At 35.3% G+C, this 19,607-nt stretch overlaps 1 protein-coding gene across 3 annotated transcripts in view; it reads left to right on the forward strand.

Moving 5' to 3' along the window:
* Positions 1-19,607, forward strand: part of LOC117929889 (integrin-linked protein kinase 1-like) — an 86,314-nt gene that overhangs the window by 12,945 nt on the left and 53,762 nt on the right. For all 3 annotated transcript variants that reach the window (XM_034850326.1, XM_034850328.1, XM_034850327.1), the window contains exons 3-4: positions 14,505-14,597; positions 16,087-16,170. In XM_034850326.1, the coding sequence (XP_034706217.1) occupies positions 14,505-14,597; positions 16,087-16,170 (177 nt within the window). The remainder of the gene's footprint in view (positions 1-14,504; positions 14,598-16,086; positions 16,171-19,607) is intronic.

Here is a 19,607-nt window from a genome sequence, read left to right on the forward strand (position 1 = left end):
TTTATTTATTTTTATTTAATGCTATTGTATCCTCATTCATGACATCTTTCCATGATTTAGAGGTTAAAGTTTCTTTAATAGAGGTGGGTATTCATTGAGACAACACTTTTAAGAGGAAGGCCTTATATTTAGGTGAAAGTTTCTGCATAAACACAAAATGAGACATAGGGTGCTGAGTACAAGCTTGAACCGCTTTTCAAAAAGCATTAGACAGATCAAGATTACTAAGAGAATGAATTTTTGAACTAGAAGTTGGACTTAGATCATTATTTTCTTTACTTGTTTTAAGGTTGGCGATTAAAGTTGGAGAGATGATGATGGATCTTTTCTTCCGAGAGAACATATTGAGAATTGGAGTCTTAGGTATGTCCACCATGGTTTCATTATCTGTGAGAGGATTAGGGGAAGTTTTAATAGGATTTTCAACAGGTATTTTTTGTGAAATGATTGATTGTAGGAAAGATTACAAGGTTATCTCTCTGATTTGGGTTGTTAATTGTCCAATTCTCATCATCTTTATCCACATTTTCAGCTACTGTATAATTTTGTTCAGCAACAATTGTATCATTTTTTACAACAACAATGGCATTTGTTCCTTCTTTCAACTCTTCTTTCACATCTCAATCCCACCTATCTTCCAATCTTGATATATTCTCCCCTTGAAGATAGGTGCTATCAAAGTATGACCGATTCTTTTCAAAAGTCACATCCATAGTGACATAATGCTTCTTTGTAGGAGGTTGATAGCACTTGTAGCCTTTCTTTGTGAGGCAGTACCCTAAGAAACATCCTTCACAGCTCGAGGATCCAATTTTCCACTTATTTGGTCATGGATTTGAACATAGGATACGCAATGGAAGACCTTTGGTGGTAAAACACCCACTCCTTGAAAATTAGGAAATAGTGTCTTGAGTTTCTTTACCGGTGCTTGGTTTGGTAAGACTTTAGTTAGATTCTATTGACAGGGTATGCGGTTGTTAGTATAACATCACCTTAGCAGCATTTTGGCACTTTCATTTGGAATAAGAGAGCATGGGCTACCTCTAGAAGATGTTTATTTTTTCTTTGAGCCACCCATTCTGTTGTGGGGTATCAACACATGTTGTGCTGATGCAGAATGCCTTCATTGTTCAAGTAATTCATCAATTCTTGATTGAATTATTCCTTCCATTATCAGATCTTAGGGTTGGACTTTTGGTTCTAAACTGAGTGTTGGCAAATTTGTGAAATGTTGAAAGAATTAAGGGCACTTTAAACTTAAGACTTCATGAGATAAACCTAAGTGATCATGGTGCAATCATCTATAAAAGTAGCAAACCAACGAGTGTGGGAAATATTGGTAACATGGGATGAGCCCTAAACATCTAAATGAATTAAACTGAATGGAGAAACAAGTTGAATCTCTTTTATTAGAAAGTTCACACGATGATGCTTAGCTAGAGTACATGACTCATAATGGGACTTGTTAACATCTATCTTCTCAAACAATCAAGGGAACAACCTTTTTAACAAAGCAATGGGGATGTCCTAAATGTTATGCCTAAGAAGGATTTGGTCCAAACTAGTTTTGTAGGCTGAAACCAAGCATTGAGACTTTTTGCCTCCACTTTTCCAATTGGTCTCTAGGTAGTAAAGTCCATCTTTTAACTTACTATTCCTAATCGGTTTCGTCCAAAGATCCTGAAAATAACAACCCATAGGAGTGAATTCAACAGAACAGTTCAAATCTTTTATGATTTTTCCAATAGACAATAGATTATAATTCAATTTATGACATGAAGGACAAAGTGTATGGCTAAGTTAGGTGAAATGTGGACAAATCCTTGGCCAACAACTGAGGAGAATGACCCCCCAACTGTCTTTATTTTTTGTTTTCCTAAACATGGTAAGTAGCTGGAAAAAAATTTAGACATGCTATTCATATGGTCTGAAGCACTTGAATCAATGATTTAGGTACTAAAAGTTATTTTGGCGGGGAATTGAAGCCTTTATACCAGATTGAGCCATGAAACATGAACCTAAATTTCACGGGTTGTTTGCATTGGAGTTCTCTAGCTGGTTCAACAATTGTTTCAACCATTTAACTTTCTGATTTTTCCTCAACGGTGGTTGTTTGATTGGCTTGCCCTACTCTAGTAGGCTAATTTCCTCCTTTGTTGCTGATTTGTTTTAGGTTTTCAGGCTTTCCATGTAGCTCCCAACACATGGCTTTTGTGTGTCTTGGTTTGTTGCAATAGTCACACCACATTTTATTCTTATCCACTAGTTTTTTGTTGTTCCCCACATTTTGATTTGGTTTGAACATTGCTAGATTAGAATTTTCTATTGTAGGACATTGACTATTTTAAGTTCCATTGTCTATCAATTCTTTGTGGCTTTTCTCACCACGGATGTGTGAAAAGGCTTCATCGAGATCAAGAAAAAGGTTTTTTCCTAGTGCTTGTTCTCATGCTTGATCACATTCAAGATTAAGCCCTAACAAAATCTTCTTTGAGTTGGCAATAGATTCCATCTCCGCATTTTGGTAGAGATCTAAGTGCATTAATTACCCTTTGAGAGAGTTATAGTATTTTGTGACACTTCAAGTCCCTTGCTTGGTATTCATAATCCGCCGCTTGATTTGAAAAACTTGGGAGCTGAAACCAACCTTAGAATAGGTTTTATTAACAGCATCCCAAATGTCTTTAGCCATGGGAAAAGGTAGATGTCTTTCTAATTTCTAGTTGCATGAAGTGTATGAGTCAAGACATTACCATCTAGTTTTCTGCCTCCCAAATCTAATACTTAGGATCACTTTTGAATGGTGGTCTTGCTTACCTAGTAACCTATTTGAATTTTCCTTTTCTTCTTAGGGAAATTTTTACAGATTGAGATCACTCCATAATTCCTTCCATTTAAGTTTGAGTGGCAATCTAAAGGGTAGGATTTTCAAAGTGTAAGGATACCTAGGCACTAAAAGAAGTTGTTGCAGAAGTGATGTTGGTGGGCTTAGGAGTTTTAGACATGGTTGAAGGAGAAAAGCATATGACAGTAGGAACTAAAAGAAAAGAAGATTTGGGAGTGGTAACAAAAACAAAAAAAAAAAAAAAAAAAAACAATGAAGGCTATGAGTTGAGAAAAAAACAGAAAGGATAATGGCAATGAAGGCAGTGAAGTAGGACAAAAAATGGTGGCAATCAACTCCACCTAAACTAGAATAGCGATGAAGCCTGCTTATAAACCTAAGGGCCTAAATAGCTTTGATACCATGAGAATTTGTGAAAGAAATATGAAACTGATCCATTTCTTAGGAAATATATTACAAGATATATAGAATACATAAGTTAACCTATAGGGTGCTAAACTAGGAAAATATCTTAACCTCCCATACATAGCAGATATGAATCAATGGTAATAATACAACTGGAAATATACAACTAATTGACTAAAAATAATTGCCTATTCCAACCAATAACTGCTTATACTAACAAAAATTATGGTTTAGTGTGTGTGTTTATGTATAATAAGGATAATTTTGGCCTAATGGTTCAAAGTTGGTAACTTTACCTTGGAGACCAGGCTACAAATCTTGATTCCCTCACCTTATTTTCTAATTTTAAATCACGCCCTCCCCACATCCCCCATAAGGCGATTTTGTACCAAAAAAATCTTGGTAATAAATTCACCAAAATCTTGGAGATTGGCAATAAATTTGGAAAATCATTGGTAAATTGATGAAAAATTGGGAAAATCCCATTATATTGGTAAAAAATTGCTGAATTTTGGTGGGACAAAATTCCATTGCATACTTCCTTTCCATGTAGGCTGAAACTTGTAATATTGGCTGAAATTTCACCTAATATTGAGATTATTTTAATCCATGAGTGGAACCATACTTCTAGAGAGACTCCTCTTATGTGCCTTAGTGTCTTAGCAAGATGAATTAGAGCTACTAGAAGTTGACCTTGTAGATTACAAAGAGAAATAAATTAGGCTTCATTCCATAAGATTGCTTTTAGGTTCCTTCTTTAAGATTTATTGAAGCTTAAAATTTTCCCAAAGGAAGATCACCACAAGACTAGGACTTACAAGCAAATGAGCTTCTTATAATTAATGAAGGCCTCACTTGCTTGTTTGAGAGACCTTTGGGGCATTGGGAATGGGCAAAAATCTACACTATTTCTCTACTTAAAGGCCTCATTAACTCCTCTATTTGAATTTAAAGTTGAAGGCAAGGATAGTGGGTTATTGTTAGTCTTCGCTAATGTTCTTCTCTTGCCATGTGTCCCATATTGAGACTCCTTCCCAGCCCTTTGAAGAGCACTAACATGTTGATTTCTGCCATGTGTCCCACATTGAGACCCATTCCAAGCCAACTAATATGCCCCATCATGCTAATTCTTGCCAAGTGTTGTTGATACTCATTTGTCCCCTATGTCAATTCAACCTTTTCAATTGATCTATCATTTTCATCTCCAACAACTACAATAGAGATTGCAAACATCCATGCCCCATACTTCATCTCAATCAGAGGTAAGTGAAGAAGCTATGGACTATCCTATTTCCCAAGTTCCGATTGCCGACAAGGTTCTCAAAGTCGCAGCGAGCCTCTTTTGCTCGGGAAGCCATCGTCAGATAGCGAAGAGCTTCCCAAGGAGGAGGCTTTCGGGGCAGGAGCTCAGTGGGAACGAGGATTCAGTGCGAGTCCTATCTTTTTTTTGCCGATCGCCAAGGATTCGAAAGCGGTGTTCGGGGGAAGGGGCTTTGTCATCTAGAGACGAAGAGGCTGTGTGCAAACATTTTTTTGAAGAAGACAGAGAAGGATTTTTAGGCTAAGTGGGGTTCGATCTTCGTGGTTCTTTAGTCACGTTTTTGCCTTCTAATCCAGAAATCAGAGGTAAAGGGCTCAACTTTTTGGGGAATTGTGGAATGTCGATAGCGAAAAACTTGGAGGTAAACTCGTCCTCACCTTCTCAATCACCCTTATCTTCTTTTCCCACTTCGTCTGGGTTGGCACTTCCATTTCTGAGCCCTTCTGCTCCCGATTTCCTTAGTTCAATCATTTAGTCTCAATTTCCAATGGAAAATCGAGTAATTTCTGAAATTTTTTTCCAAAAAAGACGATGTTGGTACTCTATGTCAAAATTGTGTTGGCAATCCTAACCTTGTTGTGGTGGGGTCCCAGTCTGCTTGTTCAAACCAGTTGCCTGAGAGTTTCAACCCCATTAAGTCTAAACCCAATTTGCCTAGTGAGGTTTCCAACTTGGTTACAATTAGCCAGGGTGATGCTGTGGTCTCCCCATCGGGCGAGTTCCAAATTGAAGGCCTGTCTCCCAGGAAAATGGCTAAAGTGCGTGAGGTTTTAAGCTCTCTGGATATGAAGGTATATTCCAGGAGGAAAAGCAGGCGCTCTACAGGTTTGTGAGACCTATTGGAAATGGTTGGGGGTTTAGGGTCTGTGATGTTTTTCCATGAACATAATTAGTTGGAATACCAAAGGTTTGGGATCAAGGAAAAAGCAAAGGGTGGTTAAAGATTTTCTGAGGTTAGAGAATCCGGATGTAGTGATGATTCAAGAAACAAAAAAGGTGGAGTGTGACAGAAAGTTTGTGGGTAGTGTTTGGATGGTCAGAAATAAGGAATGGGCTGCTCTTCCGGCGTACGGGGCTTCAGGTGGGATTTTGATTATTTGGGACTCTAATAAACTGCGCAGTGAGGAGGTGGTAATAGGATCCTTTTCGGTCTCACTCAAGTTTGCTTTGGATGGATGCGGACCTCTATGGCTGTCCGCAGTTTATGGCCCAAACATCCCTTACTTAGGAAGGATTTTTGGGTGGAGTTGCTAGACATTTTTGGTCTATCTTTTCCGTTATGGTGTGTGGGCGGTGATTTTAATGTCATAAGAAGAAGTTCAGAAAAATTGGGAGGATCTAGTCTAACTTCAAGCATGAAAGACTTTGATGGTTTTATAAGAGAATGTGAATTGTTTGATCCACCTTTATGGAACGCACCATTCACTTGGTCAAACATGCAAAAGTTTCCCGTATGTAAAAGATTGGACCAATTTCTTTACTCAAATGAGTGAGAGCATTCCTTTCCTCAAAGCCTTTAAGAAGTTCTTCCTAGAAGGACATCAGATCATTGGCTGATAGTTTTGGAAACCAACCTGTTCAAGGGGGGCCCAACACCTTTTAGGTTTGAGAATATGTGGTTGCAACATCCTAGTTTCAAGGAGTGCTTTAAAAGTTGATGGAGAGGTTTTCAAGGAACTAGGTGGGAAGGTCACAAGTTCATTTCCTTGCTTCTCTTTGGGCTTTTTGTTCCAAGGTCTTTAAGGGGACTCTTCTTATTGTGTTACAACTTGATTGGCTAGCGGCATGTAATTCCTTTGGGTTGGTCTAGTGTAGAGAGTTTGTTCGTTATTACATTGTATTTTCTTGTTTTCGTATTCTTGTAGTTTAGTTTTCTTTGGTGGGAGGATTCCTCATCCTTCTCTTGTATTTTTTTTTTCTATTAATATATTCCTTTGTCGTTTCCTATCAAAAAAAAAAAAAAAAACTTCATCTCAATCAATTCCTCCATCTGTATTCTCACCCTAACATTTAAGAGATCATACAACTTCAAAGTCACTAGTCAACCTCTATGATTGTCCTCCAAACCTTCATTATTTGGTTGTAGGTGTTCTTCATATCATAAATGAAATGATAGTCCTTGTAGTTCAATCCATCCTTTTCAAGACATACCTAAAACCACTGTATTTTCCCTAGGGGATCATTTTCTCACTAAAGTTGTATACCTTCCCTTAAACATGACATAACCCAAATGATGTAGGAATGGTGCTTTCTCAAACAAAGAATAACCCTTTTATTACCATGAAAGGGACAATAGACATCATACCCTTCTAACCTAAAGCTCTAACTGAAGCTCTACCCACCTTAGCCCAATCAATGTTAATCAAGTGATAATCACACGCCATTGCTTTCACCTACTACCTAATTGTAACAAGGCTTCATTTCCTTGACCCTTCTTCTTGAAGCACTCTTGTATAGGAACGATTTGACGGATCGACTTTGTTGTAGTGTTCTTTTTCAACAAAATTAAAACACTCCATCAACCCATATTATGCCATCTTCAAGTGAGTCTTTATCAAAGGAGAAATCACTTGTTTCAATTTGTCCCATCCATTTCCTTTGTCACCCTCTAGTATTGCCAAGAAAGTGTAGTTTTTTTATTAGATGCAAAGTCAAATAACATGATAAAGCTATCACTAGGATTAATTCTCACTTTCATTGGATGAACATTAGTCTTTCCTTTGTATTTTTTGTTGAAACCCAAGAAGCAAACCATCTCAATTGCTTTCCTTAGGTGCTCCAACAACCATCCAACCTTTTCCTTTTCAAAACCCAAGGAGAAAAATAACACCTTCTCTTTGCTCAAACATCGAGATCCATGTCCCTCCAACCTCACCTTTGAATATTACGTTAAAGGTTTTCCTTTCCACATTGCACAACCTTCTCCTACTTCTCTCCATTAATGTTCTGTCCCTTATTTCCTTCAATTCCCACATTTTTCAACCTCCTACAGAAGATAACTTAGCACAAACAAGAACTAAATTCAAGAAAAAGAAGAAAGATGTGAAAGATAACTAATCCAACCTATTTAATCACCAAGAGGGGGTAGGGGGGTGGTCAAATTTTGCTAACTTTTAAACTAAATTAAAGCAATTAACACAAGCATAACACAATATGCAATTTTAGACAAATTATGATACATAGAGAAAGGGAGGAAGAGATGCAAATGCTATTTTATAGTGGTTCGATCCAAATCTAGGCCTATGTCCACTCTCCTCACGCTCTAACCAAGCGAGGGTTTCATTAGCTCTTCAATGCAAGCCTTTAACATCTATAATTGGATTCCACGGTTCCAGTGGACTTCACAAATCCCCTCAAGTGATAAACCTTTCTTGAACAACAATCTCACAAGTTTAGAAGTAGGAAATAAAGAACACTTTAATTATAGTGAAGCAAAGATGACTCATAATACAATGAAATTAGGATTGATTTGATGGTGCATAAGAGAAAATTGCAAGTGAAAGAATGGATGCGCTTAGAAGCTTTTCAATGAGGTTTTAGGTGGGTAAGCAGATGAATGCTCAAGGTCTCATTTGTTTAAATGCTCTTAAAACCATCAATATATATCTTGGACGAGCTTAGGAACCCTAGAACCCAACTTGGGTTCGACCGGTCGAGCATCTAGTTTGACAAGTTGACTAGTGGTTGGGAATTTAATAACCTAACAAGTGACAATTGGGGGCTAAGAGCTAAACTGTTTGAACTCAATCATTGAAAATGGGCTTCTAAGCCTTTAATGCATAATTTGGAACCCTCGACTAGTTGAGCTTAACCAAAGCAATTGGTTCAACTGTGCCTCAACTGGTAGGATTGTTTTGGCAAAAAATGAGATCGAATAGAGGTTGGGAACCCCTGGAAAGGCTTCCAAACCAATACATAACCCTTTAAATGTGTTTTTGAAAGAATTTAAGCCAAGGTTTGTTGAAAAACATGAAATCATCCAATCTTAAGAAAATTTATCCAATTTAAAATGTATAAAGGATGATTTTGAAATGTTAAGTGCATGCAAGATTTTAATTGACTCAATATCACCAACAAAATCAATCTTGCAATGGTTCCTAAGTCTTCAAAGGTGTTTCAATAGTGTCAAGTCTTCATTAAACAAGGTCTTTCATTAATTTGACTTGAATTAGCCTTAATTTCTTGAAAACTTGAAACAATTAGCTTGATTAAACCATTAGTACTATTAACCTCATTTTGTGATCATCACCGTGGGCTAACGAAAGAGAAGAAAGAGAAATTAAATTTAGAATCTTCTTTAATTGTTTTAGAAATTTCATCTTGAAGAAGAAAGAATGGGCTCTCACTATTTAAAGAAATTTTAATCTTATTAAGACCTTCTAAGAGTTCCATCTAAAAGAGAAAATGATAGAATGATTATTAAAGATTGTAAAGTTTCTTCATTCACTTTGTAGGAATTAGCTTATTTAAAGACTTTAGAAAACCTTAAAACCTCATTAAAAAGACAAACATGGAAACTGAATATATAAAATATTCTATTAGGAATCTAGTTTTTTTCCTAGAACATATAAATTTTCTAAGTAATGAATTAGAAAATAAGAATAGAAACTTTAAAAAAATGGGAATGTCTTAGAAGAAAAAAAATTCTATGAAGAAGACTCTTAAGAACTTTAAAAAATAGATTGTTCAAAATTCTAGGAACTTTTTATGAAGCGAAATTCCTAACAAAGAAAATTTATAACAGTCTATATAGAATTCAAGTAGCCAATTGTTAGTAACTTTGATTATGAATGACCCAATAGTATAAATTCATCAAATCATTCCTTACTAAGTTGGCTTAGGATTTTTTTTTTCTCACAAATTAACCTTAGGTTTAGCTCCATCAATGTAGATTGTTTTTATTTTTCTTCAACAATACTTTCTTTGATGTGTTAATTCAATGTGAAGTGTCTAAACAAATATGCATCTTCTATTTGACTCACAAACCGCCTATAGAGTACAAACACTTGATAAATTGTTAAATGAATATTTTCATATATCTCGGGTATTTATATAGGTACACAACACTATTTTAGGATAATTAACTATAGAGAATAATTATAGCTTTAGAATTACAACTGTAAATCACAACTATATAGAATATACACAACTGTAAATCATAGCTGTCCAGAATATATGTCAACTCTCCCCCTTAAGTTGGTGCATAGATATTGCACATGCCCAATTTGGATAATAATGTATAAAATGGACCACTAGTAACAACATGAGTCATCATATCCACCAATTAATCTACACTTTTAATATAGGGAACCTTTATCATGCCAAAGTTTAGGTTATCCTTGATGTAGTTCCTGTCAAATTCAATATGCTTAGTTCGATGGTGTTGTACCGAATTATTTGCAATCTCAATAGCTATCTTGTTATCACAAAAAAGTATCATAGGTTTCTTGGGACCAAACCCAAGCTTGCTTAAGAGAATTCTTGAGCAAGTAAGTTCCAAAGTTGCATGATGGAGTGCATGGTATTCAACTTCTGCACTAGATAGTGGGACCACATTTTGTTTCTTACTCCTCCAAGTTACTAAATTTCCTCCTACAAATGACACATACCCTGAAGTATACTTTCTATCCAATTTGGATTTGACAAAGTTGGAGTTTATGTAACCCTCAATATTTAGATGTCCATGTTTAGAGAACATAATACCTTTGCCTAGAGAGAACTTCAGATACGTTAGGCTATGATTTATTGCATTCATGTATCAGTCACTCGGATTATGCATGAATTGACTTACAACAGTAACTTCATGTGACTTGTTAGGTCTAATGTGGGTTAGATAGATTAATTTCTCCACTAGTCTCAAATATTTTTCTTTGTTCGTTGGAATCTAATTAGGATTGATGGATAACCAATGATTTATCTCAATGGAAGTATCTATAGGTTCGTAAGCGAATTTACCAGTTTCAGCCAAGAGATCTAATGTATACTTTCGTTGTGAGAGGAAAAGTCCTTGCTTGGATTAAGATGCCTTAATGCCCAAGAAGTATTTTAGAGCACCCAAGTCCTTCATTTCAAAGTTGTTGGCCAAACAACTTCGAAACTTCTCTATTTTTGTAGAGTAACAATCATCTCATCAACATAAACAATAAGCAAAGTAATGTCATTACCAACTCTCTCATAGAACAAAGTATGATCTGCCATATGTCACGGACTTAGGCTTCTCCTAAGCTCATGTGTGGCACTTAGACAACATCAAGACACTTGATGTTGCTAAGTCAACCTTACCCACCCACTTAGCTAGCTAGGCTAAGCATGCACATGACTTGGAAGCTTAGAAAGCACACGTAGGTAACACTTAAAGGAAAGGAAGCTTTATTGCTCAAAGGATGCTTTACAATGTTTTGGAAGCTCACTTGCTTGGTGCTTTGGCCAAATGAGGCCCTCACCTATTTATAGGCACCTTAGGAATTCTTTGGAACCTTGGAGGGTTCTTTACAAATCAAGAATTTCTTAGAACATTCTAGACAAAAACTATGTACAAGCTATATATAAGTATTTATATGATGTCTCTGGAACTCTCTAGAATGCTTTAGACTCTTCCAATCCCTTCTACCTTAGTGTAGAGATGTGTGGACATCTCTAGGCTTCTCTAGAACCTTCTGCATACCTCCACAAGTGGATGTCTCCAAGAGGTTCTAGAAGCTTCTTGCTCCTTATATAAGCTCAAAGGAGGTCATTTGGAGCAAGGTGTGACACATAACTTGTTTAAAACTAAACTCCTTCATCAAGTAGCTCAACCTACCAAATATGCCCTTGGCGACTACTTTAATCTGTACAAAGCCTTTTTTTAGTTTGCATACCCTATGTTCTTTTGGTGTAAACCCCGAAGGGGGATCCATGTACACCTCCTCTAACAAATCTCCATGGAGAAAGCCATTCTTTACATCAAACTGTCATAATGGGCAGTCCAGATAGATGGTAAGAGAGAGTATGACTCTAAAGTGTTCATCTTGGCCACAAAAAGGCAAAGGTGTCTTGATAGTCAATTCCATAAGTTTGAATGTATCCCTTGACAACCAATCTAGCTTTATGTGAACCAATTGTCCTATCTAACTTGTACTTTACTGAAAACACCCACTTACATCCCAATGTCATCTTTTCTTAAGGGAGCTCGACCAGCTCCCAAGTAGAATTCTTCTGGAGAGCCTTCATTTCTTCAACCATAATAGACTTCCACTTAGGATCTTCAAGAACTTCCTGAAAATAACTAAGGATAAACACAAAGGATAATTGAAGAGTAAAAGCAAGGTGAGTCTTAGATAAATGATGATAAAAGACAAAATTGGAAATGAGATAGACAACATTAGAGGATGATTTTGAGAAACCCAACCTATCATGTTCTTTACGATCACGAAGAGGATATCTCCTACCTTGATCACCAACTTGTAGATTCAAGGTAGCAGTTTCGGAAGTTAAAGGTGAAAGAACATGTACCTCAAAATTAGTCTCGGAAGAGTCATCTAATGGCATGGTAGTATCATTAAGAGGAGTATTGGAGCTTGGAGTGGGTATGATAGTAGCATCTTTTCTTCCTTGTATAACCTTGTTGGAATAATTTGGCTGGTCGTTCATCCCTTCTTTCTTTAGATTCAAACTCAACCGCCATAGGGTTGGGAGTATCTAAAGATTCCCCCTTACCCAAATTAGTTGTATCCTCCCCCTAACCTGAAATCCATAACCTCTTCACTTCTAACCATAACATTTCCTCTTCTTTACTACTAATCTCCCCCTGAAGAGAAACTCGAGACACATTCATAAAAAAATAAGACTCTTTTTCACAAAATTGAACATCCATGGAGATATAGTATTTGTCAGTAGGAGGACGAAAACATTTATAGCTCTTTTGGGAATTAGAGTAATTGAGAAAGACACATTTAAGAGTACGAGGATCAAACTTATCCCTTTGATGAGAGTGTATATAAGGATAACATACATAACGAAAAACTTTAAGACAAAGATTCAAAGCAGAAGGAATAAAGTGAAATTGTGATAACATTTACAAAGGAGTTTGATAATCAATGACACAGACAAGTATTTGGTTGATGAGAAAGACAACAATCATGACAACTTTAGCCTAAAAATGTTTTGGAACACACATAGTAAAGCATAAAGCTTAGGCCACCTTTAGAATTTTGTGGTTTTTATGCTCTTCTATGTCATTCTGTTGTGTCGTGTATGTACACGTTGTCTGGTGGAGAATTCCATTTTCTTTGAATAAATTAGCAAGTGACTAATTCACAAATTCATGATCATTATCAAAGTGAAAGACCTTAACTTGAGTATTAAATTGTGTGACAACCATTTTGGAAAATTGAGGAATAACATGTAGAACATCATTCTTAGATTTAAGCAAATATACCCAACTCACCCTAGTACAGTCATCAATAAAAGATACAAAGTATTTATGACCCGAAGTAAGAGTAGAAAAAGGATCTTAAACATTTGTAAAAGCACAGGTAAAAGGAATCAGACTTTTATTGAGACTTGTTTTGAAAGGTACACGATAATTTTTAACATAAATGCATTGTTCACACCTTAAACTAGAAACTGAAATATTTCAAAGCAATTGAAAAAATAAACATTCCAAATAAGAAAAAGATGAGTGACCTAATCGACAATGCTATAAAAGAATTTTTTCTCTCTATCAGATGTCTCTCTTGCTACTTTAAAAACACGATCAGATTCAAATTGTAACTCCTTTGCCCCCTCTTAAGTAGTAAAGACCTCCCCTCTCCTTATGGACAGCCATAGTGGAAGCTTCAAAGCAATCTTCTATTCCCATGGTGACCTGCCTCTTTGCTTCACGACAAAGTAGTGAATAAGCTTCCTCTAGACTTCGTAAAGGAGAGGTGACCAAAACACGACTGCCAACTTGATCCAAATTATGATCAAGACCTGTGAGAAACATATAAACTTGATCCTCAGTAGTACGCTTCCTTTGTTTCTCAATATCAACTACACATGTCATATCATTGGGCCTTCAATAATCAAGCTCCATGAATATTGAGTTTAACTCATTATAATATTCTGCAAGAGGGCGACCACCTTGGCGTGATTGAAAGGATTTCTTCATCAGTTCATATACTTGAGAAGAGTTAGAGACATCAAGATAGCACCTCTTAACTGCATCCCAAACCTCCTCAGTTGTTCCACATTGCACAAAGTATGACATCAACCAGTCAGTCATGGAATTGATGAGCCAAGACTTGACTACAGCATCTTTGATTGCCCATTCATCATAGTTTAGGTCACCCTCTACGGGTGCGATCTTCCTTCCTGTGATATATCCCTTCTTCATTCTGCTAGCAATATGCATCTCTAAAATTTGAGACCAAACACAATAATTAGCACTATCCCAACTTAATAGAAATAGTTGGAGAGACAGTCTCATGAATGGCTTTTTTCTATTAGAAATACTTATATCAGTTTTTGCAAACATGATATGGTAATGATGAGGGTGAAAAAGAATGAAAGAAGTGTCAGCTAGACAACAGCTGAAATTTTCTGCTTTTGCTCTAATACCAACTTGATAAATTGTTGAATGAATATTTTCATATATCTCAAGGGTATTTATATAGGGTACATAAGACTATTTTAGGATAATCAACTATACAGAATAATTACAGCTCTATAATTACAGCTGTATACACAACTATAAATCACAGCTGTCCAGAATATATGCTATGTTTAATTTATTGATACTCTGAATGACTGTTTTTTAAGCATTTGAACTGTATTTTCTTTTCTTATTTAATGTGAAATTAGTGTTTTTTTTTTTTTAACTTTTTATATTATGCTTTGATGCACTTACAATCTCACCAAGGGTTCTATGCATTAAACAACCATTGATTCTATCTTTTGATTGTTAATATCAAGCCTTTGACAGATGCCAGACTTTATGGACATAGAGATATATGCAGGATCTTGGAAGTCAGTGGAGGAACTGATTCTATCAATGATAACCCAATGGTAAGTGTAAATTGTCAAGGGCTGGTTTTCCTCTATTTTAGGATTCAACCAATTAGACTGAGGAAAATGGTGATCTTGGAAAGTAATCAGCCATATTAGTCTATGTTGCAAACCCAAATCAAGTAAGCCATAGTCCAACAAATTAAGTTGGCCACCCTAATACCTCTTTGATGTTGGCCGTCATTTTCTCTTCTCATTAGCTGACTGACAACCTATTTGGCGGTCCCATGGCCACTCTGATTATTCCAACTTGAGCCATATAATTTCATATTTTAGTTGCATTTATTGGCCTTAAGTGCAGGTGATCAACTATAGCATGACTTGTTATCTATTGGTGCAAATCTATCTCCTCAAAATGCATTGATTTTATCCTTTTTCATACTGTCTATTCTAGACTGGAACTTTATCTCTGTTTAACAGCTTCCGAGATTCTAGTATTTCTTTTTCTTTTTTTTTTTACTCTCAAAAAATCTTTCCAACTATGCTTCTTCAAGAACAGTAATTTAAATAAATTCTAGAAGGTTACAATGAACCTCCTTTCTAAGCAAGTTCATAAGAAATCTACCACCTGATTTTTTGTGGGGGGGAGGGTGCGGGGAAGAGAAGGGAAGGAAATGTTCTCTTCTTGAAAACTTTTATTGGTTGTTTGACCAACTTCCCTACCTTTTGAATTTCTTTTGAGATGGCTTTCTTTATTATCTGGACAATGAATTGTTTGAAACCTTTGTATTCATTAGGGTTCAATAACTTCTCAAGCTTTTTTCCTTGTGAGAAACCCTTTCTCGTATGTTATAATTTCTTTTTTCTATTCTATTTTTATTTTTCATTGGTTTGAGAAATGGAAGTTAGAAAATATTGTATGTACTTTGTATTTTGTGCTGGTTTCTAAAATAATTCAATTTTTTCCTGGTGGTTCTGTTTAATATCACTTGTCTTCTCCGCCAAATTTCAATAACCTTAAATGGTTCAAAATTTACTTCATACTTCATTTGAAGACTAAATAGGTTTTTTTAAAATCAAATTTAAGATGGTTTTTTCAACTATTTAAAATTGAAAAAGGTTTCATGCAACAGAGGTAAACATGCTTACAGGAATCTCAAGAAATATCATAAATATTTAAGAAACATTGGCACATGTCTATGACATTATTTTTTTTTGATAGGAAACGACAAAAGGATATATTGATAAAAAGGAAGTACAAGAAAAGGATGAGGAATCCTCCCACCAAAGAAAAACAAAACTACAAGGAATCAAATACAAGAAAATACAAAGTAAAAACAAGCAAACTCTCTAGGTTAGACCAACCCAATAGAATTACACACCGCTAAAACAATCAAATACATGTCTATGACATTATCAGAAGGAAACCTTATGGAAAGTTTGTTGTCTTTAAGTCCTTGTGTACAGTCAGGGCAAAATTTTCATTTGGAATGACATTGTGTAATACAGATTCTGTTGTTGAACTACCTGCTTTCATTTATTGTTGCAGACTGTACGTCATGAACAAGATTCAAATGAAGTGAATTTTGATATTACAGAACTGAATTTGCAGCACTCGTCAAAGATTGAACAGGTAACAAATAAAAACTGATTTGTTGGTACTTTTACCAATTAAATGGGCAATTTTTCTAATAAAAAAATAATAATAAGAGACTGTACTTGAGACATAATTTTCAATCATCAGCATCATATAGATTATATCATTCCTGTCAATTTAACTTCAATACTTAAGAACTCTTTATTTTTCCTGTGAAAAAACTGTGCAAATTCTGAATATAATTTTTATATATTTTCAAAATTGTACAACAGGTCACTTATATACAATGGGAACAACCTAGGAAAGGAAGATTTACAGCTATAATATTCCTAAATCACAATTAGAAATCAAGGAGAAAAATTTGTACAAAAAGAAAAGCCAAACTAGGAATCTATCTAGATAAAAATGAATCAATCAGCCTAGAATCAAGTAAGAAAATAGAAAAATTCTGAAGGTTGACTACACACAATCTCCCTCAAGCTGGTTCAAAGATGTCTTGCCATACTTAGCTTGCTTACTAGAGAGTGAAACACTTATTTTGACAAGCCTTTTGTGAGAACATCTACTAATTGCTTGTGTTATCACAAGTAGAATACACATTAAACCTCTCTCTAATTTTTCCTTACTGAAGTGTCAATAAATTTCAATATCCTCGATCCTATCATGTTGAGTCAGGCTATGAGCAATCCTAATAGTTGCCTTGTTGCCATAATATAGCCTCATAGGATATGCTTTTTTCCATCCACGATCCTGTTAGAAGAATTCTCAGCCATAGTAACTCACAAATTCTGTGTTATTACTCTAAATTCAGCTTTAGCACTTGGCCTAGTTATAACAATTTGCTTTTTTCTTCTCCAAGTCACCAGATTACCTTCAATTAGAGTGCAATACCCTAAAGTAGACCTCCTACCATCAATGGATCTAGTTTGGTGTATATCTGTGTAAGCCTTTGCTTATTGGTGATCATTCTTGGAAAACAGAAAACCCTTCTCAGGTGTGCCATTAAAGTACCTCGGAATCTTAAAAATTGCCTCTATGTGAGCCTCACTTGGTGAGTGCATCAATTGGCTAGCTACACTGACCACAAAAGCAATCAACTTCCCAACCAATCTTTGATATTATCCTTTGTCAATTGGTTTGCTCTCAACACAAGCTCCTAACCTATGGTTTGGCTCAATCAAAGAATCACTTAGATTGCACCCCATCATTCCAACCTCCTTTAGAAGGTCTAACACAAACTTTCTTTGTGATAGAAAGATCACTCTTTGTGACCTTGCAATCTTGATTCCCAAAAAATACCTCAATGCCCAAAGATCCTTAATCTCAAACTCTTAAGCCATAAGTTGCTTCAGATTTTCCATCTCATGCATGTTGTTGCTAGTTAAGATAATATCATCTACATACACTATAAGAATAGATATCTTCCATTCTTAAAGTTTCTAAAAAACTTAGTATGGACACCTTGACTCTGACAATATGGTGTGAATCTTTCAAACTAGGCTCTAGGTTGTTGATTGAGGCCATAGAGGGATGTTTTAAGCTTGTAAACCTTTCCATTTCCATACATCTCTTCTAAACCAAGTGGGGTCCAAATACACTTCTTCCTCCAATTCACCATGTAGAAATGCATTTTTTATATTCAACTTATATGGTGGTCATTCTAGATTGCAACAAAAGATAACAATACTCTTATTGAATTCATCTTAGCAATTAGGGTAAAAGTCTTTAGATCGTTAATTTCATAAGTTTGTGTGAAACCTTTTTCCACAAGTCTTGCCTTATATCTTTCAATTGATTATCGGGCCTACGCTTAATAGTAAAAATGTCACACCCCAAATTCTAAAATTATGGTTTAATTATAATATTAAAGGGTTAGCCCATAAGTCTAGGATTTGAAATGTGAATTAATAGATAATCTTTGTAATATAATATGCTAATAATTTATTTTTCATATTCAAAAATCCTACTTTTATTGTACAGGTAAAAACCAAAGATTTTTATTTATTTATTTATTTTTATTTCTAATACTTATTTATTCATGATTGCATATTAATTATTTTTTTTTAATAATAATAGTATTAAACTTTATTTTACAAGTTTCCAAGTTAAAATTTCTTTTTGTTCAAAAATATAGATAACATGGTTTAATGGATGGAAAGTTTTTAGATACGCTTGCATGTTGTCTTAGTTGTGCAAAAATTTCACTAAGTATAAGGAATAAGCTATTTTTTAAAGTTTTAAAATTTAAGATAAAAAGTAGCAGATTTTGTTGTTTTCTTGTTGGTGATACTCAAAATAATTTTTTTGGAATTTTTTATCTTTGATAATTAACTTAGGCGAACTTTTTTTTGAAGAAAATTCAATAAAAACTTTTAAATTATAACTAAAATAATAATAAAAAAAATCAGATTTAATTTAATTGGAATTAGCTTCTAAAAGTATTTTTATTGGATTCAAATTGGGAGTATTTCATTATTTCTACATTGCAAACTTAAAATAAATGGAGACATAAAAGACAAAATAATAAATAAGGACATTTGCTTATGCAAATATAGTGCCAAGGAAATAACTATGTTGGGATGTTTAGTAAAAGGTAACTAAAACTTAGGTAACTAGGTTGGGAGGTATGCCACTTAAGCTACGCACCTTTTAAGTTATGCACCTTAGGTTTAGAAATCCTGTGCACCACTTAAGTTGTGCACCTTAGGATTAAAAATAAAATCTTACGCACCACTTAAGTTATGCACCTTAGGATTAAAAATCCTACGTACCACTTAGGTTGCACACCTTAGCATTAGAAATTTAGCACACCACTTAAGTTGCACACATTAGGTTTAAAAATCTTGTCCGCCTAGTGGTGGGCAATGGGGAGAGAATTCGGTTTTGGGAAGATCTTTGGTGGGGAAACCAAACTTTGTGTTCTCAATTTGCTGATCTCTATAGAGTTATTTCTGTGAAAAATCTCACTGTCTCAAATGTCTTTGGCAATTCCTTACCATTGTCTTGGAATTTTAACTTTCGCCGCAATCTAACGGATTCAGAAATTGATCTCCTTCAGAGATTAATGTCCTCCCTTAATTCTGTGCTTCTTTCCCCTTCATCAGACTTAAGAGCGTGGTCTTTGTCTTCATTAGGCTCGTTTTCAGTGAAATCTTTTTTCTATGCCTTGTCAAAAGTTTCAAATCCTTCAATGTTCCTTCCGGCCAAGTTTTTATGGAGCTCAAAAGTCCCTTCAAAGGTTAAGGCCCTCGCTTGGTTAGTAGCACATGGGAAGGTAAACACTAATGACAAGTTGCAATTGAGAAGACCCTACAAAGCCCTCTGTCCTCAATGGTGCATTCTTTGCAAAGGAAATGGAGAGTCGATTGACCACCTTTTTCTTCATTGTCCCGTTACCATTGGACTTTGGCACAGGTTGTTCAATCTAGTAGGTTTGATTTGGGTCCCTCCAAGGAGCCTTGAGGACATGTTGG

The sequence above is a fragment of the Vitis riparia genome, chromosome 14 (genome assembly GCF_004353265.1).
Source record: "Vitis riparia cultivar Riparia Gloire de Montpellier isolate 1030 chromosome 14, EGFV_Vit.rip_1.0, whole genome shotgun sequence".
Taxonomy (NCBI): domain Eukaryota; kingdom Viridiplantae; phylum Streptophyta; class Magnoliopsida; order Vitales; family Vitaceae; genus Vitis; species Vitis riparia.